Source organism: Oxyura jamaicensis, chromosome 2, assembly GCF_011077185.1.
Source record: "Oxyura jamaicensis isolate SHBP4307 breed ruddy duck chromosome 2, BPBGC_Ojam_1.0, whole genome shotgun sequence".
In the NCBI taxonomy this organism is placed as follows: domain Eukaryota; kingdom Metazoa; phylum Chordata; class Aves; order Anseriformes; family Anatidae; genus Oxyura; species Oxyura jamaicensis.
Window position 1 is genome coordinate 49,308,417 of NC_048894.1, and position 27,546 is coordinate 49,335,962.

At 37.3% G+C, this 27,546-nt stretch overlaps 1 protein-coding gene across 1 annotated transcript in view; it reads left to right on the plus strand.

Annotated features, from left to right (window-relative positions):
- DCDC2 (doublecortin domain containing 2) overlaps positions 1–27,546 on the plus strand; it is a 62,622-nt gene extending 35,076 nt beyond the window's left edge. The window contains exons 8-10 of the mRNA XM_035319119.1: positions 16,483–16,583; positions 24,443–24,796; positions 26,022–27,546. Coding sequence (XP_035175010.1) covers positions 16,483–16,583; positions 24,443–24,796; positions 26,022–26,111 — 545 coding nt within the window. The 3' untranslated portion in view covers positions 26,112–27,546. The remainder of the gene's footprint in view (positions 1–16,482; positions 16,584–24,442; positions 24,797–26,021) is intronic.

Sequence of the window (27,546 nt, forward strand, 5' to 3'; positions counted from 1 at the left end):
GAGAGATATTTTTTTCTCTGTTGAAACCTAGAAATGTAAAAGAGGAGTTAACACACTATGCCCTGCTTGGTAACCAATGTCTATCACTTTGTTTTGCTTTTCACTGTTCTTTTCCATGAAAATGAATAACAGGCCTTTCTCTGTAGAGTCAAAAATACTAGGAAATAAACATCTTTATGTGTGATACAAAGGATTCTTAAATGTATTTTGAACATTTTTGCCCATATTTTTCTGCTTGTGAATGACTCCAGCATTAGCAGACAAAATATGGGGAAGGAGCACAACCCTTGAAAAAACAGAGCAAGTGTCTTTTCACTTAAGTCTGATCCTGTGCAAGAGCTCCACTGCTGTTAGAACATGGGTAGCTTGTAATGACAGTTTAAAGAACGTGTACGATACATGGCCCCAAAGAGTCATCATCTATGCAGGTGTTGTCTCCTGATTGTTTCTTCTAGTCACACATTAAGATGGAGTGACCTGAAGCACAGGCCAGCAAGGCTGTGGGAGCTGAGAGCTGTTAGCTTGGAGTGCTACAACTTCAGTATCCTCCGGCCCAGACAAACCCTCTGTGTCAAAGATTTCCCTTGACAGAAAGCCAATTTCCTGGCATTCTCTCAGCTTAATGTTGGAAATCCTATATGAAAATATAGGATTGCAGAGGTGAACATTATAGCATATTTCTGTTCTCTAGCATTTGGAGTGACTGAACTGCTGTGTGATTTGTGATGATGTTAAACTTACTGCCAAAGGCATAGTGTTTTGTGACCTCATGCCCTGGTTTATATCAAGCTTTCTTCTTTATTTCTCACTAGCTGAATATTTTGCACCCATGGCACTATCTGTTGAGTTAAATATAGTACGGAAGCTTGATTAACTATTTCCACCAAATCATCTATCTATAGATCGTCATGGAAGTTCTTAGTTTGTTGATTTAATGTACATTTTGGATCAGAGATAGGCAGTGAAATAGTCCCCTTCAAAAACTTTCCCTAGAGAGACTCTTCAGCCTAGTGATCATTGTGAGCCTACTGACTGAACTCTGGCAGTGGTGGATCTGAGAAATGACTAGATGTATCAAAGTAAGCAAAATCTGAAACATTCTGTCCTCATCAGTGTTGGTGTTGCTTTATATAGTGCATCATATGAGGGTCACCTGGCTCCATTTTGACCTGTGCAGTCCTTTCTTTTTACCAAAAAGAAGCTCCCAGTGATTAATTCTTACTACATGGTTACTTGCTACCCAAGGAAACAAACCAGCCTCCTTTAAGCAGGCCATGTTGTGGCTGGCTTCTCTGCCTGCTTCTTTTGACATACTAAATTAGCATACCAGTGAAACAGGACAGACAGATGTCAAAAATATGCAAACATTGAAAATATTTTCATACTCAGATGATCTAATGTGTCTGTCATACAGTCTGTTGTTCATGGCTCAGTAGGCTGCTTGGGTTCAACCTGCCTGACCATCCATTGTTCACAGGGACATCTGAATGTACTTCCCACCTTAGTGGGAAAAAAAAAAAAAAAAAAAAGAACAAATATGATGATTGTCATTTTCAGTGTTCTTCAGATGTACTGATGTGGTTTGGCCAGCAGCTCCTTACTCATCCACTCAGGCCTCCTGACATTTTTGATTGACTTCCTTTCTGTTCAGATGCATTACTCTTGAGCTTAAATATTAAGTAGCTTTCTTGTGCCTGTCTTCTCTATAGGTCCTTATCCTTTGTGACTCTTTATGGTCTTTATGGTACGATCTTTAAGGTCCCTTCAACCCAAACCATTCTATGATTCCCTGGTTCTTGCAGGAAAAGATGTAGGATTCTGCAGGAGATAGCATGGAGTACAAAATCAAGATGAACCACTATCAGAGCACGTTTGTTTCTATTTCTTTAGCCATGTGATGCTAATATGCATGCTTCCATTTTTAAGCATGCAGCTTTAGTTCCATTTGTGTCACTGAAACTCTGACGCTTTCTTGTTCAAAAGTAAAACAGTGTGTTCTTGAAAAAACAAAATCTAGTGGTCACATACTTACTGTGTCTTTGTTAGACTTGCACATGTGCTTAAATTTAACCATGGGCATTTGGATTAAGAAGATTAGGATTTACTCGTTGAAGAAGCTATTATCCTAAGCCTAATATATATATTATCCTCCTATATTAACTCCTATGTTTTCCAGATCATGAGTGCATACATATATATATATATATATTAGGCTTAGCACAGGAGTTCATTTAGTCTTATTTTTTAATATTTAATGTCAATTTTTCACACACATTCTATCCTCTGTATCATCATTTAACAGCGTGGATAAAACATTTCATATGACAATTTATAATCTTTGTTACAAGAACACAGCTAAAAGGTTATGATAAAACATCAAGAAAGCATATAATTCCTATACAAATTACTAGTGTGTGGCATATATTTCACAGAGACATATTCCACGTCACATAAATTATTCAGCACATATGTGGTCATTTGAGTATATCTGCATCACAATATTAATTGAAAGAATCTATTCATGTCAGCGATATTGATATATATTATTTTAAAAATCTGTTATAAGCCCTGCCTTATGAAACCCTCTTATCCATACAGTGATCCAGTGTAAACATATGCTCATTTTTACCTTTGTGTTTTATTCTCTTTTTTTTTATTTAGTGAGTAATAATGTTGTTAAGGATGCTTCTGTCCATTGTAAACTGTACAATTTAAAATATAAAATGTACACCTAAATTTTTATGAAATGGCTGTGGAAATATATGAAAATCCTTTTAATAGGGTGGTATGAATGTTCCATTAGTGTAGTATTAGGCTTTCTGTATTTATTTATTGTTCCTTTTGACAGAAATATTTTTAAAAGGACTTACAGGTACTTTATCAGGAATGTAATGATAGAACAAGGAGTAATGGCTTTAACCTCAAAGAAGATAGATTTATATTAGATATAAGGAAGAAATTCTTTACTATGAGGGTGTTGAGGCACTGGAACAAGTTGCCCAGAGAAGCTGTGGATACCCCATCCCTGGAGGTGTTCAGGGCCAGGTTGGATGGGGCTTTGAGCAACCTGGTCTAGTGGGAGGTGTTCGTACTAGGGGATTGATACTGCATGATTTTTAAAGTCCCTTCCAACCCAAACAGTTCATAGAATTGTAGAATCATAGAATATCCCGAGTTGGAAGGGACCCATAAGGATCATCAAGTCCAACTCCTGGCACCACGCAGGTCTACCCAAAAGTTTAGACCATGTGACTAAGTGCACAGTCCAATCTCTTCTTAATTTCAGACAGGCTTGGTGCAGTGACTTCTTCACTGGGGAGCCTGTTCCAGTGTGCAACCACCCTCTTGGTGAAGAACCTCCTCCTGATGTCTAGTCTAAACTTCCCTTGCCTCAGCTTAACCCCGTTCCCGCGGGTCCTATCACTGGTATATATGAAGGTCACCCACCTCTCCACTCCCTCTCGTGAGGAAGTTGTAGACTGTGATGAGGTCTCCCCTCAGACTCCTCTTCTCCAGGCCCAGCGACCTCAGCCACTCCTCATATGTCTTCCCTTCGAAGTTCTATGATTCTAAAACATTGGCATTTCTGTAGTTCCTAGCTAACATTTGAAAATTCTTGATCTGAATTAGACTTACTTAATGGAGAGGATTGAATTTGTCCAGAGCCAGGATCCTGCTTTTTTTTATGGAAAGAGGAAAAACATACAAAGTCCACTAGTATTTATCAGAATTTTGGAGGTTTTTTTAGTTCCAAGTCATTATGAGAGTGTAAAAGATAACTTTCTTCTGACTAATACAAAGTTATTATTTTAAACATGTCCATTAAATGTATGTCCCAATGCTCTTAAAAAAGTTCTTGTCTGAACTTTTCATGGTTGATTTATGCATGATGAGTTGATAAGTTTTTAAAGCAAAAGTAATTTTCTGTACAGGTAGTTCATATTTACAATAATGGAAGGGTTGCGACAAGAACTCGCAAGAACAAATAATATTGGTGGTTTTTTTTTTTTTTTCATTTTAAGTATTCAGTAGATGTTAATGTGAATGCTGCACTACAAATATGAAACAAGAATAAAATCTAACAGAATAGTCAGAAAGGACATACAAAGATCATTGAGACCAGCTGTCAGACTACTTCAGGGCTGATCAAAAGTTAAAGCAATACCATTAAAAGCATTATCCAAATACCTCTTAAACAAGGACAAGCAGGCATGGGGCATCAATAACCTCTATAGGAAGCCTGTTTCAGTGTCTAACTGCCCCCTGCATAAAGAAGTTTTCCCAACGTCTAGTCTGAACCTCCCCTGGTGCAGCCATTCCCACACATCCTGTCACTAGATACCAGGGAGAAAAGATGAGCACCTCCCTCTGAATTTTTAACTCAGTTAAAAGGGGCAGGGGGGGAAACCAACAGGCAAACCCTGGACACATTTTGTTTAAAAAATAAAGAACTATTGTTTAATTTTAAATTAAAAAAAATAGCTAACTACCTCATTGAAGTTAATTAAAAGAGTACAAATGAGTAACTATGGTTTAAACTGGCACCCAGACATGCAGCAGTGTTCTCTTCTTTCATGTGCCTGAATCAGTACTTAACCTGTGCGTGTGTCCTTTATTTGCATCCATTGCACTCCCCTTGGGTGTGAAGGGAACTTACACTGCTGAGGGGATATGATAGGATCCAGGCGGTACATGCGTGTTTCTACAGCTGTTGTTTTTCTTCACTTGTTTTCAGTACTTCTTCAGTTTCTGAAGACCTGAGTTAACATCCACTCCAAAGTGAAAGAGCAGAATATAGGCTGTTTCTCTGTGTATTAATGCAAGCTCTTCCCCTTCTTCTAACCTGTATGCTTTTAGTGCTCTGAAAAGTCTCTCTGTCAATAACCATCTTTTCCACACTCTGTCTTGCTTTGCTAACTTGCCTCTGAGTGTGATGGACTCCTGTAACTGTTGTGTGATGAGTGAGACTGAAGTGGATGATGAAGTTCCTTAAAAGATGGTAATGGGGATGTTTTTTTCTGGTATTAAAGCCCTTGTATTGTCCCTGAAGGTGACTGCTTGAGATACAGCTTTTATGCAGACAACCAGTACCATACATTCAAGTAGTTGTACTATTTTGGCTAGGTTCAGTTAGCAGAAAGGAGCACTGCAGCTTTCTTCCTAGTTCCCCAGTGCTTTTTGAAGCCTCCTTCAAACATGTTTGAGAACCAGAAATTGAGAGGGAAAGGAGCAAGGGTCTCTTGCATTCTCTTCCTACCTTTGCCCACAGATGCAAAGCTGTAAGAACTGCACTTTTGGGGGTTAAGAGCAAAAATAAGAGTGAGTACAAGAACACCAGACTTAGCACATCCATTTTCCATCTGCATTACTGGCTGTTAGCCAAAGTGCTACTTGGGCTAATTGCATTTGAACTCCACATAGCAAGACTAAAATAGGATTATTTGCAAAGACTTCAGCTGTAGTGTACTTGGCCTCACCTTTGTGCCATCCATTCAGAAGGCATGTACAGAAGTTTTGAAAAAGCTTTTTATTTGGAGAGGTATTTGGTCATATCTTTTTCCCTGTGACAGCAAGAAAAGAAAGATGCAGTAAATCCTAAAGGCTTCTTGACCTTGGTAAAGTTTCAGACCTAAGCTGCTCCTGGAAACGTGTTGAGGGCAAGACATGTCTTGCCTACCTCCCATTGTATGAGGGTCTGAGGATTAATTCAAGCTTGTATTCTAGGCTTCAGCCATCCAGGAGAGACAAATGTGACTAGAGATGCCCATTCTCTCAGTTGACAATGAAATTTGAAATCTAGCTTACACTAGATACTGGATTACTGGATGTGATTCCTGCCTTACATTATGACATTATCATTTTCACTTTAGAGAGAAGAATTTTATTCTGAAACAGAGACGGATTTTTGATGGTGAGCTAGAAGACAACTCCTGGTCTTTAGTGATGATGATTGCTCCCAAATATTGTTTTGCAGTATAGCTCTACTCTGAAGGCTTGTTGCAGTTTCTCAGTTGGCTTTGCAGGGTTATTCCAAAAACCTCATTGAAATTCAGAGACTGGACTGAGTAGGGGAAGCATTTATCAGTGGTTTACGGTATATTTTTTTTTTCCTGAAGGACAGTGAAAAAGCCCCTTTGCATTTTATTCAGCTGCATTTGTCTGTCACTGATGTGGGATTAATTTTAATCTGCTACTAATAAACTATAGTGAGTCTGTGTCATAATCCTCTCAAATAAAGATGATTAAAGAATGACTCAATTTTGAAAGCTCTTTGTGAAAATTTTAAAGACACCACTTCTTAGAACAAATTCAGTAGTCTGCAAGCTGGTGCTTCAGTTTTTGTAAACTTTAAGGCTTTAAAGAATATTGAATATATTATATGCAACAGTAATTGCAACTGGAAATATGAGGTTTAGATCTTTGATTAGTGCAGCTGTTTCAGTAGAATTTGGGCTTATAAAAGTGATACCAAAGACATATTTAGTTATCATTATCTTGGTTTAAGATTGAAACAACAACAAAAAACAATACCCTACTAATTTTTTGGTTTGCAGCACTCTGTAAATAGTGCTTTAAGAAACTGAACAGGAAAGTAGTGAATTTAGAAGCATAATAGAAAATTCTTGTAAGGGAGCACCCTCAATTTTATGGCCTATTCCATTCAAATACAGTAGGTTAATTGTGGTCATACTGTTTGCAAATTAACTCCCCATTAAAACTACCAAAAAAGTTATAGATGTAATAGAATGTGAAGTTTTACTTTGGGCTATAATTTGGAAGAGTATTATTGTGGAGATCGGCTGAATCACTTCACCTTTTTTCACATCTAGTTTTGAGTATTATGAGGCCTTAGAAATTAGCAATCATTTTAATTTCTTGGTGTTACTGTTGGCTAAAAAATGGAAGAAAGAGGCCAACCCTTAATTAAAAGGAAAGCTGCACATGACATCAGGTATGGCAGCTGCTCCTGCTGTAATGCTCTGAATTTCTTTCAATAAAATTGTGAACTTGTGAAAGAGTAGAATTCTGGACTACTGAATGTCAGCTGTGCATTGTGAGCTAGAGCTGCTGTTGTCCATGTTGTCCTGCTGACAACCATTCTGACTGAAAAACTGTACTTAAAACAGAGGTGTATAGACCAGATAATTGTTGCTTTGTTGTTAGTGCAGATAATAACTATGCTGAAAAAAGGGAGGTCATCTTTTTTTTTTTTTTTTTTTTTTTTTTTTTTTTTTTTCTGCAGAGATTTTACAGGACCTGAAGGTTTATTCCATGCATAATAGGAGATAGAATTGCAGTCCCTAATAAGAAGTGAGAACCCTTGTTGCTGTTAGTATTTATTGTTATTACAGAATCACAGTAGCCAGAATATGCTGATGCCAGTGGGGAACTGAGGTGATGGTAACCCTTGTGGCCTTCTTCTTCAAGCACATCATGCTTCTTTAGGTTTGCTTTTGCTAAGATGAGTGCATTGAAAAAGTGAGCACATAGTACTGGGCAACAGGTAAGCCATGGTGCCTAACTCACCACAGGATAGACTGTAGTTGTACTGACTCAGTTTGGAGTGACTAGAACAGAACAGACTTCTCAGGGCTTTGCTTTGTGACAGTTAAGACCTTAGGACCAAGCTGTACCCAAGCAAACACTGACTTATGGAATGGACATGGAATTTAAAAAGCTAATGCTAAACAGGATTTGCTTTATTAATTGCAAAATGCAAATGATCTTAATGATATGTCATTTCAATAAATGAATAAATTATGTGCTTAGAAACAAAGAGAATAAATGAGGTGAACAACCAAAGCAGGGGGAAGGAATTAAAAACCTCATATTATGACATGCAGTCCTTTATTTTTGTAGCTGTTTATGTACAAAGATGAATGAGCTTTGCAGCTGACAAAGGCAGCTTTTCCTCTGCACTAACACTACCACATTTCCATCGATAAAGGGAACTGCTGTGTACAAGGTCAAACTCTAGAAGCACCTTTGGTAGTTTCTGTTGTGATATACAGAAGTCTGCAATCTGTAGAAGTGTGAAATGTTACTAGAATTTGAATATTTTCTGCATAGAGAAAATAGCTGCTTAGCAGCTTGAGGCTGCAATATTATCAGGTGAAGAAAAATAATACATATTTTTTAATATTCCCACCATTTTCATATGTATTTTGCTACCAGCTTCTTTTTAATTCTGCTACTTTTTGATGATAGAGGTCACAGGCACACATACAGATCCTGTCACCAGGGTGGTGGCTTTTTGTTGGAAATAGGCCTTGATACTTTGAAAATATAAATAAATAAATAACAGAAAATTATGTTGTAGACAAGCATAAATGCATGTCCTCCCTATTCCTCATAGCAATCTATTCTATTCAATTTAATGAGCCACAGATTTTTTACATTTTGTTTTTAATTTGACTTAACATTTTTATGAGACAGCCTCTGTGGTAAGTCACATTAATTTTTTTATAGTCACATTAACTTTCTTGCTTACATACGGAGCTTGCAGTTAGTAAATGCCTCTGATTTCCATAAAATATTCAGGGCAGGCTATTATTATGATGATTTTTTATCCCTACTGCTAAACTTCAATCAGTTTCAAATTTGAAATGCATTAATGACTGTATAATGTTGTAATTTCTGCTGCAATTTTATAGTTAATGCTGGTTAGGAAAGGAGCTTATACAAGAGCCATTAATTGCTATGTTTAATTATTTAAAATATATAGATTTCTTATGAGTTAGCTCAATGTATAACTCAATTACTATTTAATAAACTCATATTACTTTCTTGTTTATCAAAGAATACAAGATGATTCCAGCTGAAATACTGAATGGCATTAGACACAAGATGTTTGTGTTGTAGCCAAGGTTTGCTCAAATTATATTTGCACCAATTCATTGCTTATTTCTCTACATATTAAACTGAACAACTGCACAAGACAGTGAACATCTGTTTATGTAGTCAGTTGACAATATGTATCATGTAAAATGTTGTTGGTCAAAATGTTTGGGGCATTTTAATTTTACCATTGCTGATTAATGTGCTCTGTACCTACTGGGGGATTAGCCAGAAATATAAAATATCTAGAAAATGGCCCTGATCAGCCAGTGGTGGACTTCCTTTTCACACAAGTGAATTCTCAGGTGCTACAGTCAGTATAGCTGGCATGGGTCGGGGAACTGGACAGAGTCGGAAACTGCATATGAAGATCTTTTTCTATTAGAGCTAATACCTTCTATTTTATTGGTTTTATTTTCTTGTTTACAACTAAGTAATGGAGGTGGAAAAGTAATGTCAGTAATACAGTTCCACCTGTTCCAAACTTTGCTGAAATCAACTGAGGACCAAGGCACCTACTGTGTGATATAGACCTTAAACCATACGGTAGGTGCCAGTATTTCAACAGCCATATCAACTGACTTTGTTTAGGGCAGCTTCACCACTACTTTGAAACACTTGCCACCTTTCTTCAGTAGAGCTGTTATCAGGCTCCAGGTGTTCACTTTCCCATTAACACTCACAAGGCTTTGGGGAATTCAGAGCTTAAAGCAGTCTGGATTCTCTTGAGATTTCATAGGTCTTTCTCTCTGTGCAATTATGAAGCTGGAGAAGAGGTAAGGCAGAGCACAACTCTTGAAGAAGCTCCATAGGAACACACTCACAGTTAAAGTTTTCATTTACTCCTTCAGCTTGAATTAAAAACTAAATATTCTATGAATTAATTTCCCAGAGTTTTACTAATTGTAGGAAAAACAATAATAATGAGAAGAAATCAAGAAAAATACTTGCCTGAGAAAAGTGAGTTTGTTTTTTTTTTTTTTTTTTTCATTGTTGCTATTTGCAGCACCTCTGTCACAAACGGGTATGTATGGGAGCATCTGAACATACAAATTCATTTGCAGATAGGTACTAGGAAAATGTCATTCCTTTTCTTAGGATTTCCTGAAGGAAAATTCCTTTAAGATGTTTAAATTGGTATGGGTACCTGCTGTTTTGTTCTTTCCTCTCCTCTAATTCTTTCAAGTTTCTATTCTTCCACTGCACATAACCTGTTTATTTATTTATTTATTTATTATTTTTATTTATTCCTGACAGTGTGTTGCATCCCATTTCTTCACTTAACTTCCACCAGTGCTTCCTCATCTTCCTGTTTGCTCTTGCATAGTTCCTCATCCTGCATGTTCCTTCTCAGGTTATTCTGCATTCATATTTTCTTTCAGGGTTCATAACCTCAAGCCTCTGTATATCCTCTCTATCAAGTTGACTGCTCCTCCTGAATTCCTTTTTCCTCTTATGATCCACTCTGTGCCCTTCTGTGGATTCTTCTTTCTCCATCTTGCCTGATTACTGAACATGACCCTGCTTTAAAATAATCAGAAATAATGGGATATGACATTGGTGTTTGTTTAGGTTGTCTCACTTCTCTCTGTACAGGATACAGAGATACAGGAAATCTTGGTTTCTAAATTAAGGCAGTCTGTTTTCAGATACTTACTGGCAAAATCTTTAAAATTCCAGTATCTTCTCATTGTCTGGACACAGAATCGCAGAATGGTTGAGGTTGGAAGTCATCTGAAGGTCGTCTGGTCCAACACCTCTGCTCAGGCAGGGACACCTAGAGCAGGTTGCCCAGGACCATGTCCAGACAGTGTTTGAAGGTCTCGAAGGAGAGAGACTCCACAGGTTCTCTGAGCAGCCTGTTTTATTGCCATGGAAAGCACCATGGAAAAAATATCCTTGTAGAAAATCAGGAGCCTCTCAGTAATGTTTTGCTTGGCCTATTGTTTGAAGCAGCACTTAGTTTGGCATAGGGAGAACTAAGAACCTAAATGGAAATAAATCCTCTAATTTATACTTGGCAGCAGGCAAAGCAGTAGGGAGATATTTGAGTCTTAAAGTGACCTTTAATTCCTTGCTACTATCATCTTCTGCTCGACTTGGAGCAAATTGGTAGAGTATGTCACAGCTTGACTGTAGGCTTGGACCTATCTTCTTTTCTTACCTCCTTCTAGAGCAGCATTGCCAGGACCCTGACTTTTGCCACCTCCATCTTTGAAATTTCCAATTAGTTTGAGGCACAGGAAGCTGGAACTAGCTCTTGCATGAGGAGCATGTTTAACCTACAAGATTTTATTAACCATTTGGGGTAGACATAACTGTTCTATCTAATGGAAGTGATGGGAATTCTCTTTTCAGTGAGATATACTACTTATTTCTAATGTTAGCAGAGGTTGTAATATAAGCTTAGAACAGAACAGAATGATGATTTACAAAAATGTTATTTCATGTGATTTATAGTGGTTGGTAGAATGCCTTGTTTTTTTCTTCCCTTAGAGAAGTGTGTAGAAACTGACTAATGATTTGGAGACAGAGATGTAAAATATTGCATCAATAATATATATATTTTTAACCAAAAAGCATTTCTGAAATATTGTCTATAAAATATGATGTAAAAATATCCAGCACAGCACATATACATAACATAATTGCTTTTGAGGAGCTGAGTAACTCACGGAACTGGTAATAGCGATTAATATGATCTGCAAATACCTGCAAACAAGATCTTGACACAGAAACACATAAACAAGGAATGCATTGGCCTTTTAACTTCCCTCCTCCAGATATTTTAGATTCACATGCAAAAAGTGTAAATACTTCTGTCCAAAACAGACTAGCAACATTAATAATGTTTATTCTTTGAGCTATTTTCTTAACGTTCTCTTTATTCAAGCTAAATATTTTTACTTTATTTTACAGATTTTGTATTTCTTTTCACTTCTGAAAAGAAAGGTATGTGTCCCAGTGTAAGCCTAATCTCATTCCTTGCTATTTTCTTTAGAATTTTGGATTTGTTCCACTGTTACAACTTTCCAATTTTTCAGTTAATGGCATTTTTAGTTCACACATTTTGGCACATTTCAGGCCTAAGTGTTTTTTTTTTCCTTCCCTGACTATTAATGGTACATGTGTTTTAGACATTTGTCTTCCATACTCTTAATGTTTGCACAGAGATAAATAATTCATTTCTCTTTGGTTGCTGATTTTCAAACTTCCTTATATATTTTTGTCTTTTCTGAAACCAACTAATGATATCTTCTGTTGTATGCAATTGAAATATGCTATCGTTTTAACTACTTGTTTTCTTTAGAGAACACAGCTGTTCTGAAAATAGTATGATTTTCTATTTTGCCTGAAAACACCATTCTTGAACTTTTTCAGTGATTTTTGTGACACTTTCTAATTTTTTAGCATCTACCACAAGCAACTCTATGGAAAAGTGGGAATGGTATTTCACTTTAGCGTGCTTTCTATGCAAGACAGTAATGTCCTGACAGTGATGTCCTTGAGAGCTGCTAGAAGATTGTGCAGGGCTCTTTTCAACTAATGTATTCTAATTTATCACCAGCTTTCTGAGCACACACTTGTTAGAAAATGCTCAGTGGAAATCACATTAAGTTTTCAGTTTTTGTTTGTTGAATCCCCCTGTTATGAGTTTCTTGGAAACACTCGTCAGAATGGGAAAGTCAGTTGCATGACTCAGGTAGAAAATGATTGTCTTCTCCTTTCCTACAGATTGTCTGTTGTATGGATATTAGTTTCAGGGTTATTCAGCATAGCCCTGAGGCTCCTCTGCTTCTCAAAGGAGAGGTGCTCTAAAATTAAAACCCCTCAACACTTGAGATGAGTTGTGTAGATTTGGTCTCCATGGCCAACATATGTTCATTTCCCTTGTACCTCTTCTCTTGCCCTGCCTGAGAAGAGCCTCAGCACTAAAGTCCTTTTATATGTAGAGGACAGATCCCCATTTTTGGTTAAAATAACTGGAGAACTTGAAGATAAAGAGTGTGAAGTGGATTATGATGATATTAAAGGCAGTTCTCAGATGCTTTTACTTCTTGTAGTTCAGTGAGCCAAGGAATCTAGAGCAAGCCACTGAGGTTATTTTCTCAAGATTCTTAAGAGAAGGCCTTGAGTTAGAAGGGTCATCAATGGTGGCTTTTAAGGAACATGTTACATTTTCCTCTCAGAATATGGTTGTGATATATATCTCAATGTAATGTCTATGATGAGAGACAATAATAACAACATAGAATAGAAGAACTTCAGTTGGAAGAGACCAACAAAGATCATTGAGTCCAACTGTCAGACTATTTCAGGGCCAACCCCAAATTCAAACATACAATTTAGAGAGTTACTCAGATGTCCTTTACGCAAGGATAGGAAGGCACGGGGTGAGGCATCAACTGCCTCTCTAGGAACCCTGTGTCTGACTACTCTCTCAGTAAAAAAGTTTTTCATCATGTCTGGTCTGAAACTCTCCTGGTGCAAATTTGAGCCATTTTCACACATAATTTAACTAGACACCAGGGAGAAAAGATCAGTACCTTCCCCTCCTCTTCTCCTCCTCATATAAGATCACCCCTCAACCTTCTTTTGTCTACGCTTAACAAACTTTGTGTTCTCAGTGTATCCTCATAGGATATGCTTTCCAGACCTTTTAACAGCTTTGTTGCCATCTTCTGGATCCTTTCAGGCATCTTAAGATCCTTTTTATATTGCGGAGCCCACAAATGCACACAATAATCAAGGTGAGGCTGCACTAGTACTAAATACAGTGGGAGAATTACCTCTTTTGACTGGCTGGCTATGTTGGATTCAATGTGCCCCAGAATATGGTTTGCCCTCTTGCCTGCCAGGGCACACTGCTGAGTTATTTTGAGCCTATTGTTGACCAGTATCAACAGTGCTGCATCCTGTCTGTACCTGTGTCCAGCATTACTTACCATATCCTGGACTAAATCAAAAGAAGCTTGGCCAGCAGGTTGAGGGTGGTTGTTCTCCCCCTCTGCTCTGCTTTCATGAGACCCCATCTAGAGTCCTGAGTTCAGCTTTGGGGCTCCCAGCACAAGAAGAAAACAGACCCATTAGAACAAGTCCAGAGAAGGGCCACAAAGATGATCAAGGGGCTGGAGCACCTCTTCTGTGAAGATAGGCTGAGGGAGCTGGGGTTGTTCAGCCTGGAGAAGAGAAGGCTCTGGGGTGACCTTATTGTGGCCTTCCAGTGCCTAAAGGGGGCCTACAGGAAAGCTAGGAAGGGACTCTGTTAGGGAGTGGAGTGGGAGGATAAGGAGTAATGGCTTTAAACTAAAAGAGGATAGATTTAGATTAGCTACAAGGAAGAAATTCTTTACTTAGAGGGCGGTGAGGCACTGGAACAGGTTGCCCAGAGAAGTTGTGGATGTCCCCCTCCGTGGAAGTGTTTAAGGCCAGGCTGGATGGGGCTTTGAGCAGCCTGGTTTAGTGGGATGTGTCCCTACCCATGGCAAGGGTGTTGGACTTAGATGATCTTTAAGGTCCCTTCCAATCCATGACATTGTATGATTCTATGATTTGTTCTTGTTAAATTTCATGCCATTGCTGATGGCCCAGTGCTTGAATCTATCTAGATCCCTCTGCAAGGCCTCTCATCCCTCTGAAGTGTCAACAGCACCTCCCAGTTTAATATCATCAGTAAAAGTACAAAGGATGCATTTCACTCCTGCATCCAGATCATTGATAAAAATGTTTAACAGAACTGGCCCCAAGTTTTAGCCTTGTGGAACTCCACTAGTGATTGACTACCAGCCAGATGTAGTCCCATTCACTATAACTCTTTGAGCCCTATCATTCAGCCATTTCTTCACTGTGTACCTGTTCATCTTACAACTGGACAGTTTGTTCAGAAGGATACAGTGCAGGACAGTTTCAAAAGCCTTGAAAAATCCTGAAAAGCTACATCCACTGCCTTCCCTTCATCCACTAAGCAGGTGATCTTAACATAAAAGGATATCAAATTAGTGTTTTTCTTTCATGAATCCATATTGGCTGGGTCTGATGATTGTGTTATCCTTCAAGTGGCTTTCAGTGGTGCCCAGGATAATATCCATAATATCAGGTAAGAGCAACAGAGCCTTAAGTCCCTTAGCTCACAAAAAAATGAGAAATGTATGTATTATTTAGGAAACTACAAGCAGCACCCATTCAGGTGTGTTTTGTTGCTGCTCTGAACCACTACAAGTTCTTACTGCTAGATTTGCTGAAAATCCCCAAAGGGGATCTGTAATGAGACATGTGCATGTATGTTGTCAAAGGTTTACTGTACTGCCAGTGAATACTGTATGCTCTTAGTTGTCTCTGATGGAACATAAAACAACAGGTGTGTTATATTTAATAATCCACTAAAAAAAGGAAAAAAATAAAGTGAAGAAAAGAAAATGGCTATTTCCATGAAAAGTATGAAGATAGGAAGAAGGACCTTTTTCAAGTTGTATGAGATATTTAGGATAAGAATTCAGCCTGTGATGCCCTGTGGTATTCTATATTCTGGTACTTTCAGAGGACAAGTATTATAGGCTGGGTGGGAAGTTCCAGCAGGACTAACTCCAGGTACTCGGGCTATTGTGTCCATCACAAAATCTCTCCCCTAGTATTCCCAGTCTGGAATATCACTGTGGATATTTCTGCCTCTTAATTTCAAACTGTGACAATACCTTACATTTCTGGTACTTTGGTCAGTGGTTTGACAACAGACATATAGGGCATAATTTGGCACTTTCCCCTGCAGTTATCCATTTTCAGTGGTATAGTATCTCCAAATGAAATAGATGAAGACAGAGGGAGGTGACTTAGACTAACCCCTGTGTTTTTAATTTCTGGTTTGGAGGGAGGGAAGAAAGGAATGTGTGTAACTTGGAAATTGGTTGTTTTCTGTATGTACTTGTCTTACTTTGCTAGTTAGCTGATAGAGAAAGACCCACGTTAGAAACCTCCTAGACCCCTAGTTGTTACTTACACTTTAAAAAACAAAACAAAACAAAAAGCCACACACCCCTAAATGGTGTACAATATTTGCAGTATTGAATATTGTAACCATCAACCTTGTTAGCCAAGTATGAGCTTTTAGTATGAGCTTTTTAAAAGCAGATGTGGAGTTTTAGCTATAACTCTTCTTGTACAGGCTCAAGGGTTGGGGGCAGCATGAATCCCAACTGTCTTTGTTTATCTTTTACTCCTGTCTTGGTTCGCTGTGTTTGTTGTTGATTCAGAGCCTGAGATTTTTGTTAGATGTGTGTTATTATGCTAATTTCATGAGGGTGCTATCACCAACTATAGAACTAGAACTAATATTATTATCGTAACATATTAAGTTCAGCTCTACTCCCAACCTCTCCTAAAACTGAAGGGACTTGAGATCCAGGTTTTGCCTAATCAGTTTCCTTTCCCTTCCCCAAATGATGTAGCATGTAATTACTTGTTATTAAAAAGGAAAGGAAAACAATTTGAGAGTAATGGGACATTAAAACCATTAAAAAACTATATAGAGAATGGTGGGTCAGCTCAGAAACCTGCTCTAAGCAAAACCAAGTGCAGTTCAGTAGTTGTGCCACACAGTGTCATAGTTGGACTTCACTTCCTTCCACTCTGCATCTTTTCCCATTGTAGGTGATGGGATTTACAAAGTTAGAGAAGAGCAGTCTGAAATGTGGGGGGCAGCTGAAGTGCAGGAAGATGAAGACACTCATGTAGAAGTTCCTCTGGACCAGGTATTGATCAAATTTAAATAAATGTTTTGTGTTTGTTTGTTTTACAGGTTGCACATGTTGTTTATTCTTTCCCCGGTTTCTTTCAGGAGCACAGCAGCATTTTGTGGGGGGTGATTATAACTGCTCAACAATACAGTTTCACTTATGGGAACTTTAGCAAATGTGAATTTCTCTGTTAATGTCAAACATCAGTTACCTTTTTATCATACATCTGTTTCAAAACTGATCTGAGAGCCTTTAGAGGGTCTCAGGATTATTTACCAACTAGATGAACCTTTTATACCAGTGTAACAGCACGAAGGGACTATGGCATAGGATCATTGTCAGAATTCTCTCAGTCTTGAGCCAAAAACAGGCATGGATTTATCAGATTTTTATTCAAGTTGCCAGCACTGTCTTCTGTTGAAACAACCCAGTACTTAATTGGCTATCAAGACTGTTCTGGTTCTTGACATAAGGAATACTGCAGCTGTGTGTGTCTTTTCCCAGTGAATACCTGCCCTGGCCTCAGAGAGTTGTGTGCTAAGCACCATTGGGATTATCAGCCCTGTTAATTGCAGTTGTCCTTATGAGGTGTTGTGATAATTAGGGTGTGTTGGATTGTACTGGTAGTACTGAAACTGGGGAAGAACATACTGCCTGTCCTCTTAATCTTTGTTCCTTATGACATCATGAAGCACATTGTGCCCTGGGCTTAATGTGCAATAATTGAATTGAGAAATGATTAGACTGTTTATTGGCCTCTGAAGGCGTGTACAGAATTCCTTGGGGTAGTGTAAAGCATTTGATAGTAAAAATTGGGTCCTCAGGTCTTAGTTTTTAGGCTGAATGTGATTCTTATGAAATCCAGAGGCCCTGGAAACACAGCTGTACTCCTCCACAGAGATGCTAGAGCGTAGTCAAGAGCTTTGCCCACTCTACTGACAGTCTTGCCAGTTTGCCTCAATTACAGGATGGTTACAGTCACTGGAGAATTGTCTGCTGCCTCTTCTGTACTTGGCAGTGGGAGCTGTGGTTGTTGATACATTTGCCAGTGAGCATCCGTTGTGCTGATAAGCTTGCAATGCTAGGCAATTGCTTAATACCTCTAAGTTCATGTTCTGAAGCCAATGAGTAGTCCACAGATGGAAATATTTTTCAGTTGCTACCAACTGATTTTGATACCTGGACAAGGAACTATCATCTCTGGAAGCAGGTATGGGTATGAGGGAGGGAAAAAAAAAAAAAAAAAAAAAAAAAAAAAAAAAAAAAAAAAGGCATGCACACTATTAATCTGTTTTTTATGTTTTCAGAAAAGCAAAACAGAGCACCAAAATTTATTGAGAACCCAAGTCATAGTTTATTTCACATTTTAAAACTGCATGTTTCCTAGGTAATCTGGCAAGAAGCCAGGTTCTTCTGAGTAGCACTGAGTACTCTTTATTCCCAGATAACTGAGGTTACTCAGCTCTTGGAAACATATAGCATTTTAAATGTTCAGATTCTTATTAATGAACATTTTAAATTGTTTTTAATTCTGTGATATAAAGCCTTATATCTTTTTCTTATCTGAAACGCACTTTCTGTTATGTGCTAGAAGTATGGAAAAGGACAGGCAGACAGGTCTTGACTATCTTGCATAATGCATAAATATTTACATGCCAGTTTTCACTAAAATGCTGACACTTCTGATATGCTATCATTTTTCCATCAGCCACATAAACGAGGTGGTGAGGATAGAGCTTAGTTTTTTTTTTTTTTAATTATTATTATTATTTTTATGCACCTTCTCTGTCTTGCCATTTGAAGTACACAGTTGAACAAATGCCAGATTAGCCATTAACTAAACTTAGTGTAATACTGGCTAGACACCCGCTTATGTCCTGTTCTGTAAAATGCTGTCTGCCAGCTGAGAACACATTGAAAGAACAGGATTTGCTTTATTCCAGACTAGCTGACAGTTGTAATTGAACATCAAGGAGGAAAAATCAGTGTTTTGCCTAAAACCAAACCATAGCATTCTGTTCTGTATTCTGTACCAAGACTTCAGCTTCCAAATACAAAATGGATAGTTTCATCTTTTGACATGGAGACTTACTCCAGGTTGGTTATTTACATCACTCTGTCAACATCTACGGGAACTGATGACAGACTACGAAATCAGCTGTGCAAATAACAAGGGAACAATGTGGTTCTATTGTAGTTCTTGGTAAGAATGAAGCAAAGAACGTTTTATATTTGAAATGCTAATTAAATATATTACTTTGAGTTTGCTGTCCCTAATATAGATATATTTAAAGTAGCTTTTTCTGAGAGATAAAATTTTCCAACTAATGAAGTTTTGGAACAGACTACTACTTTTTATGTAAGCTGTGAAATACAAAAACAGCATTTGATACTAATACTACTGAAATAACACTGGAAATTTCCATTGATTTATCTATTTCCATAAGTCTGGTTGTTGTTCTCCTGCACTGAGCCCTTGGGAAGTGGGGTAAGCATGAGAGTTACAAGATACGAAATTGTCCACTGCATGATCCCTACAAGGAATTCAGGCATGTTCCTGTGCCAGCCTTCTTTGCCTTGGGGGATATGATACCGACTATTAAGATCTAAGTGATGCAGAATGAATCTGAACTCTGTTTTTTTCCCCTCGAGATTCATCATCCCCATCTCCCTCTCTATGTCTGTGTTTATTTGTAAAAATCACTGAATGTTAAATTTGTTTAATGGGCATTGATTTGGGGATCTGTTGCTGATGTTCACGCTCCTGGTTCTTTCACTAGCTATTTGCTTTCCATTATTCCAGATGTGTCCACTGATTAATGCAGTCCTTGATGCCACTCATTATTTTCCATTTCCTGGGCTGTGATGTGAAATTGTGGAGCTCTCTTAGGTGCTCTCTCTCTAGGTGGAACATATAACCAGTAGCAGAAAATTTGCACCTTTCATTGGCAGTTTTCATTATGGAGTATATGTTTTGCTTTGGAGACCCAAGATTCACCTCAGTGTACAGAACACAATGTTTATATTCCATGTTGCTGAAGGCAAAATGTTGAAGTTTGCATTGATTAAACACTAAAACAGACTGACTGCTTACAGAGATGTTCCATGATTAAAAGGCTAGAACTTTTCATGAGGAAACATTTTGTATTACATTCATAAGGATTTGGAAATGGCATTTGGAAAAAATACACAAAATCTTTTTAAGCTGAAGTTTTGCTACAAGTGATGCCACTGTAATTTAAAATTTCTGGATTTTGAGTGCTGACAAACCAGCAGATAATACACTTCTCTGCCTGTTTTTCTTCCAGCTCCACAAATTTCACTAATTTACAGTTAGCTTTTTTTTTTTTTTTTTTTTTTTTTTTTAAATTGTCTGTGCATGAGATACGGAAACCTATTCTGGTTGGTTACTTACAGCTCAGAGTGAGAACAGAGATCTTCCCTAGTTTTCTGCATTAGATAATTGTGACTTCTGAAGCTGTAACAGGCCTGATCTTTTCTTTATAGACCTGTCCAGCCAACTGTTGGAGGGCCTAGATTCCTCAGAGCGAAGACTGCAAATACAGTTCTATTATAAAATTAGTGTTGATAGCACTTTGAAAGAAGTTTGCTCTTTCCATGTGCACCTGTCTGGAAAAAAAAAAATAATAATATCTATCAATCTTAGAGCAGACAGTTTTTCAAATTGCTTAACTTTCAGGGTGGTTTTCATTCATTAGAACAGTCTGTTTAGTAGAACAGTCTGTTTATGGGAAGTATATCTGCAACCTTTGTAGGGCTTCTTTTGAAATGCTTTTAAATTTTCTCATTGTCTATAGGGGTGAAGGTATGAAGTTTAGGCAAGTTTTAATGTACTCCTGGAAAATGTTGTTATGGAAAAACTAAACATGACTATCAATGCCATAGATGGAGAAAAATACTCTTGGCTTAGGTACATCTTAGAAAATTAAGGATCTGATCAGACGTTTTCTCTCTTCCATGGCCTTCTACCGATTAGGGAGCTGTGCCCACTTCCAGTTAACACACAGTGAAACTGAGGAATGGATTTTGAAAACCTGTTTTCAGTATGCTTCAAGTTACATCGCTTCCATTCATTCAGGTTAGGCTTCTGGGTGCTATGACCTTACAAAAATTAGACTCTATGGACTCAGGTGTTGAATTTGTTGTAAAAATAACACATCCGACCCATAAAGAGGTTGGAGTTTAAAGTTTGTTGTGGTGATAAAGACATTTTTTGCCTCCAGGAACAACAGCACATTTAGTATGTGAGAAGTGTAAGACTGATGAACCTTAACTATTCATTTGCTTGTTTTTAAGTGCTTGGGTTTTGTAAATGATGTGGAAGAGAAGAGGGCTGCTGTCACTTAGCAACCCTGCCTGGTTCAGGAACAAAATGTTTTGCTGCTGGAATCTGTGCAGTGCAGCTACAAAGCATTCCTGGCTGGGTGGGAGCCGGTAGCTCTGTTCTGGAGACAATTGCTGCAATCAAAGTTAAGTGTTCCTGATACTTCATTTGTGAGATGCATTCATGCTGATATATTTGTGACCATTAAGATTTTTGTTGTCTATCTCATTGTTTGTCTGTTGTGACCATTAGCCAAGTAAACATTTACAAATGGTCTCAATAAAGGAAAATCATATTTTACATTGATGGTATAAAATAATTTCTACCTTAAATGATTTGTGATACTGCACTTTTCAGTATTCTAGTATCAGTCATGTACAAACCTACTGAGAGATTACATTAGCATCCCTCGAGGAAAAGAAGCCAAATGCTTCAATGTCTAAAGATTTCCTGACTTATTGCTTTTGAACGATGATGGCATTTGGTAATGTAGCTCTTAATGAATGATAGCATGATGAGTGTAATTAGAATACATCTTTCTTTTTTAAACACTGTGTTTTTGTTGAGATTAAAAATACCATCAAGCAATCATACTTCTTGAATGCAAAATGAAGTTCACTCTGTTCCTCATCAACCTGCTAGTAAATCAGCAGGTTTCCAGAAGGCGAGCTGGGGCCATGTTGTCAGCACGAAGTTGAGATTGATTTCAGTTGTTCCTTGTGCCTTTGGTTGACTATACCTTTGAATATATGCAATTCTTTTTTTGGTGAGTCTTTTTAGTGGTAGTCTATGACAAGCAAAGAATTGTGCTTACAATCATGGAGATATGGTTTGAAAAATAGTTAACTAGTGTAAAAACAACGAACAAACAAACAAAAAAAAAATACACAAAACACCCTAATGTAAAATAAATAAATAAACAAAAGCTAGTGTTATAAAAGAAAAAAAAATCCAAAAACCTCAACTGGGTGACTGCAAAAGCATTGTCTTCACTTAAGGAATGCAGTCAGCTGCAAAAGGAAGAATGTTACTTCATATTTTCCTGCAACCATACAGAAGGCAAAATATAACCCTTATTATGAATAGCAGGAAGAATGAATATAGTCCATCACAGTCACTGAAAAAGTTTCCTGCCCTAGAAGTCACTTAGTCCTCTATGATTATTACCCCAAGGAATAAGAATGTAATCAGCTCATGCTTCTCCAGTCCTAGGTTTATTGCTGTTGGGTTCAGGTTGTCCCATGTCCACATCACAAAGAACAGCAGCATAGTAACACAGGAATACTTTTTCTCTACTTCGTTGCAGTATACTTGTTTAGTTACCTTCGGCTAGATCTGGCTGCGTGCTTCCAACATAAATTTTAAAAGTGCCATTTGCTTTCTATTGTCATCCTGGAATCTCTCATGTTAACACGTTGATATTAATATTTGTTATTCATGTTTCTTTAGTTGAAGTAGTAGACCTTAGTCACTCAAGTCTGGAGATATAGTTCTGGAGATAGCAATATAATATTTTAGATCACTGCAAGAGCTGACTGAGAAAGCATGGGTTTATTTTTATTATTTTTTAATGCTGTCTTTTCATTTGATGGTTGTAATGTTGTAGCAAGCAGGTAAAATTAGGCAAAACCAAAAATGCTTTTAGCTGGAAGTGTCCAAAGTGTTCAATTTGTCCAGTCCTCCCCTGCTCTGGTCAGAATCCAAAGTTGCTAATTTCCATAGCAGATTGAAAATAAATTAGTAGGTCACATGTTGTGTAGTAGGTGGACTAGATCTACAGATTCTTTCCTGTCTTTATGTGCTGGTAGTTACAAGAGTTTGCTCAAGTTTGCTTTGCTTGGTAGCTTCTTTGAAGGTGTCTGTAAAGACTTGGCTTGTTGAATTTCTATTTTAGTATTAACAAGGCCAGTTTGATGTTACCAAGTGAAAGTAAATTAGGAAAATAAATAGTTCTAATAATAATAGTTTAATAAAATAAATAGTTTCTAATCAGACAGAGACCACTGCACTTCAAAAAGTACTTCTGGAGCCATTATTTATCCGATCAGGTGACTATGTAATATTTCTAGTAATTTGTCATGCTATGGATCATCACAATGGAATAACTTGTCCTTTTTGGTACTGTGTCAATGGGGTGTTTTGCATTGGCATTGTACAGGTGCCTTACATTGCTACTTAAATATCAAAGCATAGGCAGGGTGGTTCATCAAGAGGCTCCAGTCAGTTAGTGGTACTGTTGAACTGGCTCTTACAAATATGCCAAAGATGATGAGAGATTTCTTTTGAAATGTTGCAATTAGTGAGGTAAAGAGGTTTTTAAGACAGACCTTACAGATTGTAGGAGATTCCTGTCTCCTTAAAGGATCTGCTAATGATAGTAGAATTCCAAACATTTTTGATTAAGTGAGAATCTGTCTTTTGGTCTCAGCTTGTTTGCTTTTGATTTAGGCTGATGAGGCTGTGTGAGAGGTAGACACACTTACTATCCTGTGGGATTTTTACTCTTCATTTTGATTAAAACATGAGCACAAGTACATAAGTCAATTTGGCAGTAGGGGCAATGGTTCACTGAGCAGTCAGGTGAATCTTGAAAGCTGAAACTAGAAGACAAATGACAAAAACTAGATAGCGTGCACATCAGCCTTACAGGTTGTCATGAAATGATACTACTAGCAGCATTATCTGTAGTGAGTTTCTTCTTAGTCTTCTTCAATATGGGACAAGATCCTATTCCTCCCATCTGATGATCTGCTGATGTAAGAAAGATGAATTGCTAAATGTCAAACAAATCCTAACTATGCAAACCTACACAGGTGTTTTGGGTGAAGAGGAATGATGTTATCTAAGTGACCAGTAGGTCTACCTCATCTCTCTTGCTACTTTTCTGTGTATGCAAAAATGACAGGTTGCAACCAGAGTGATTGGTATGGCATGGTCTGGTCCATACATAAAACTGGGGAACAGTTTGTGGAAAATAACAATGAGGTTATTTTATTTTACAACAATATTTTATTGTGCCAGGAGTTCATAGAAAAATATGTACCAGATGCCAGAATGTTGGAAAACCTGGAATAACTAGAAGAAAATAGCAGCTTCTGGAATAATGAAGTCACAGAATCAGAGAATGATTAGGGTTGGAAGGGACCTCTGAATATCATCTCCCTACCATCATCAGTCCAACCTCCCTGCTGAGCAGGATCACCTAGAGCATATTGCGCAGGACGGTATCAAGTCGGGTTGTGGATATCTCCAGGGAAGGAGACTCCACAACCTCTCCAGGCAGCCTGTTCCAGTGCTCTGTCACCCTCACAGTGAAGAAGTGTTTTCTCATGTTCAGCTGGATCTTCCTGTGCTTCAGTTTGTACCCATTGCCTCTTGCCCTGTTGCTGGGCACCACTGAAAAGAGACTGGCCCCATACTCTTCACACCCTTCCTTCAGATAAGATGATACTGATTCAGATATTTCTGAACTGTTTGGTGTATTCTGTTCAAAAATGGCTGGTAATGCTGCTGTGTTTCCTTTCATCAGAGGCCAGCAGAAACTGTAGATGAAGAGGAAAATGCAGAAGAGGAAGATGACAGGGAAGAAGAGGAAGCATATAAACTAAAAGAAGAATATCCAGAAATGAATGGAGAGGAAAACAGGGAAATTGTTAAAAAAAGAAATAAAGTGGAAGAAAATGAGAAGAAACTAAATGAGAATTATAAACACAATGCAGAAGAAACAGAGAATGTTGACCAAGCAGAGGAAGAGGAACTCACCCATTTAAATTCCAAGATAAATGAGGAAAACGGTGAGGGAATTGAGCAGTTGAACAGCCAAGGTAATTTTCAGTCTAAAGAGGACGTAAAAGAAAAGGAGTATTTTGACAGTCAGAACCAGGTAAATGTTTATTTTTTCTGTTTGTTTTTCTTAAGTTACTGTTCCTCATTTGCATCTGCTTTAGGCTTCTTCTCAGCTTGTCTCTAGGTATCTTACTACTGATAAGTCTCTGAGTGTCCTTAATAGAACTATGTGGGAAAAGCTATTTCCCATTAATATAGATTTGTTATATCAGTAATTACATTATATGCCCTCCAACTGAGAAAGCAGATGTTTCTCACTGTTCGATGAAACTGCATGTCCTGCTTCCTGAGTATGTTAGACTTTGAAAAAAAAAAGAAAAATCTTGAAATTTCCAGAAAAGCATAATCATTATATATTTTCACACTTTATTGTCCTTTAGGACAGAGGAGAAAGATGTGTTCATGAAAACACAATGCTTTATTGACTATATGAGTTAACTTTCACAGAAGTTGTATTTCATAAAGGGTTCTTGCCATTGCTTTGTGGAAGCTTAATGTCTTTTTCTCAGAAATCTGAAGAGACAATGGAGATGATCAATGTCTCGAAAGAAAAGGGCTTTATTCAGCTTTAAATCAAATGTCCTGTTAATTTAGGATTGCTGGTAACATGCTGTTGGCTTAGATGGAGTTATGCAGCCCAGAAAAATCAAGTGAACTACCTTGAATGTCAGAATGTGGGAAACAAAGTGCTTGATAGGAGGAATCCAGCTTTTCCTAGAGCTGGATCAAGTGTTAGAAGCAGAACAACTTGCTGCATATAACCTGCATATAGACTGCTGAAAACCAGACTCTGCCTCTTGGGATACTGGGAATGGTTTCTTGCTTCCTTGCTACTGTGCTTGCTTCTGTTCCTGTATTACACACAAGAACATTTTTTGAGGAAGTTAAAGAGAGCTGATTAACATGATGTTTTCTTCGACCCAGAATTTATTTTGTGCTTGATATATCAATGGATATTTTTGTTCGTTTTTAGAAAAGCTGAAGTTATTTATGGAAAGGGAGAAAGTGAGTGAGCATTCACTTAAATAGATGTGTGAGTAACTGGGTATTTGATGAATTGGGAGGAAAACCTCTCATTTGAGTACTTTCTCCTTTGGAAGGTATATAGTTAAACAAAAATGTTAATGTGATCACTCTCAGAAAACATTTTTTAATGTTAAGAATTCCCTGTGGAAATGTTAGTACAAAATAACAATCTGTTGAAATGAAGTGAAATCTTTGTTACCTGATGAAGTTAACAATACCTCTTCTTTTTTTTCTAGGTTGATTCCCATATTGAAAAAACATCCAGAAATCCAAGAGTGACAATCACCAGCCCACAGGAAAATGGAAAAAAAGGACCAGAACAATGACTATGCTGCAGTTGCATAGATATAAAAAATGTAATGAGTGGAAAAAGAAATACTACAATACTTTAAAACATTTTTTTTTGTGATTGATAACTTAAAATGGGAAGATAAGTTGAGTACCCATGTGTTGCATCTTGAGATGATAATGCCATATGGAATGATAGAGAAAATAAATGTTAGTAGGTATTATAAAAGAGCATTGAATTATTTTTTACAACATATGACTTTCTGATGGAATTTGAGAGGGAAAATGTAAGACTGTTCTATATTAATATTAGAAATAAGTGAACTATTCTGTGATATAAAATGGTTAGCAGTAGCAGAGTCAAACATATATATGATATTTTTGTTCCAGAAAAAGGATAAATAAACAAGTTAAACGTCGTAACATCTTTGCAGACTTGTTTAAAAAAAAGAAAAATAATTTGTGACTTTTAATTAGGACATATGTAGTTTTTCCTTTAAAATTCCATGATATACATGATTCCCAGGCATAACAGTAAGATATGAACAGAATACATTCCTCAGTTATAGGACACGAAACATGGTGTACTATAATGAGGAGCCAGTCCTAATATTATTGAATAGTGGAATTTCAGTATATTAATTTGATCATTAGGTTTTGCGTTCTTAAACAGCACTTATTTGGCATTGTGAAGATATTGACAACCTACAATACAGCAGTTTCTTCACACTTGCAGCAACAATTTTGTTGATTGTCCTGCACCGATTTACTAAACAGTGAGTTGTTGTAGTGAAAAAAGAATAAGGGAAGGGTATGTAGCAGATCAGTTCATTTCTGTTTCAGTCCTTGTGAAATTTAATTTATTATTGAAAAAGATGAAGAGCCTAGATTCAGACTGAAATTCCGTTGCTATCAACGGAACCATTTTAACATTAGGATAACACACTGTTTTTCTGTAACACTCAGAAGCTATTGTTGTATTTATGAATCTTTTAGATGCCCTTAATGCATGAAAGTATATTACTATATTTTTGAGTAAGATGGTTCCTGATAGGCTGTGGCTTAATTTGCATTAGTAAATAAGTCATTGATCCACGGTATTAGTTCTCTTAATGACACCAATCCCATTACTCTTATTGTTTCTCTGTTAGCGATAACTTGTAGTTCATGAAATACAGCCCTGAGCATAATTTCATTAATTATACAAAAGAAATAGTGAGTTTCCTTATCATTAATGCCGGTAAATTATTACTATGAGAAATTAAATGTCACTTTTGTTGATTTCATGCCATTAAGACAAAAATTACATTCATGAACAAATTGAACTTGAAGCACTGTTTGAAGAATGTGTAGAACCACTTGTCATGACTGAAACTCACACAGATATCTTTGCTTTTCTACTAACTAGAAATGGAGTAGTTATTCCAATGGAGTAAAATATGCAGAGTATTGGCAATGGAAGTGTAAAAAAAA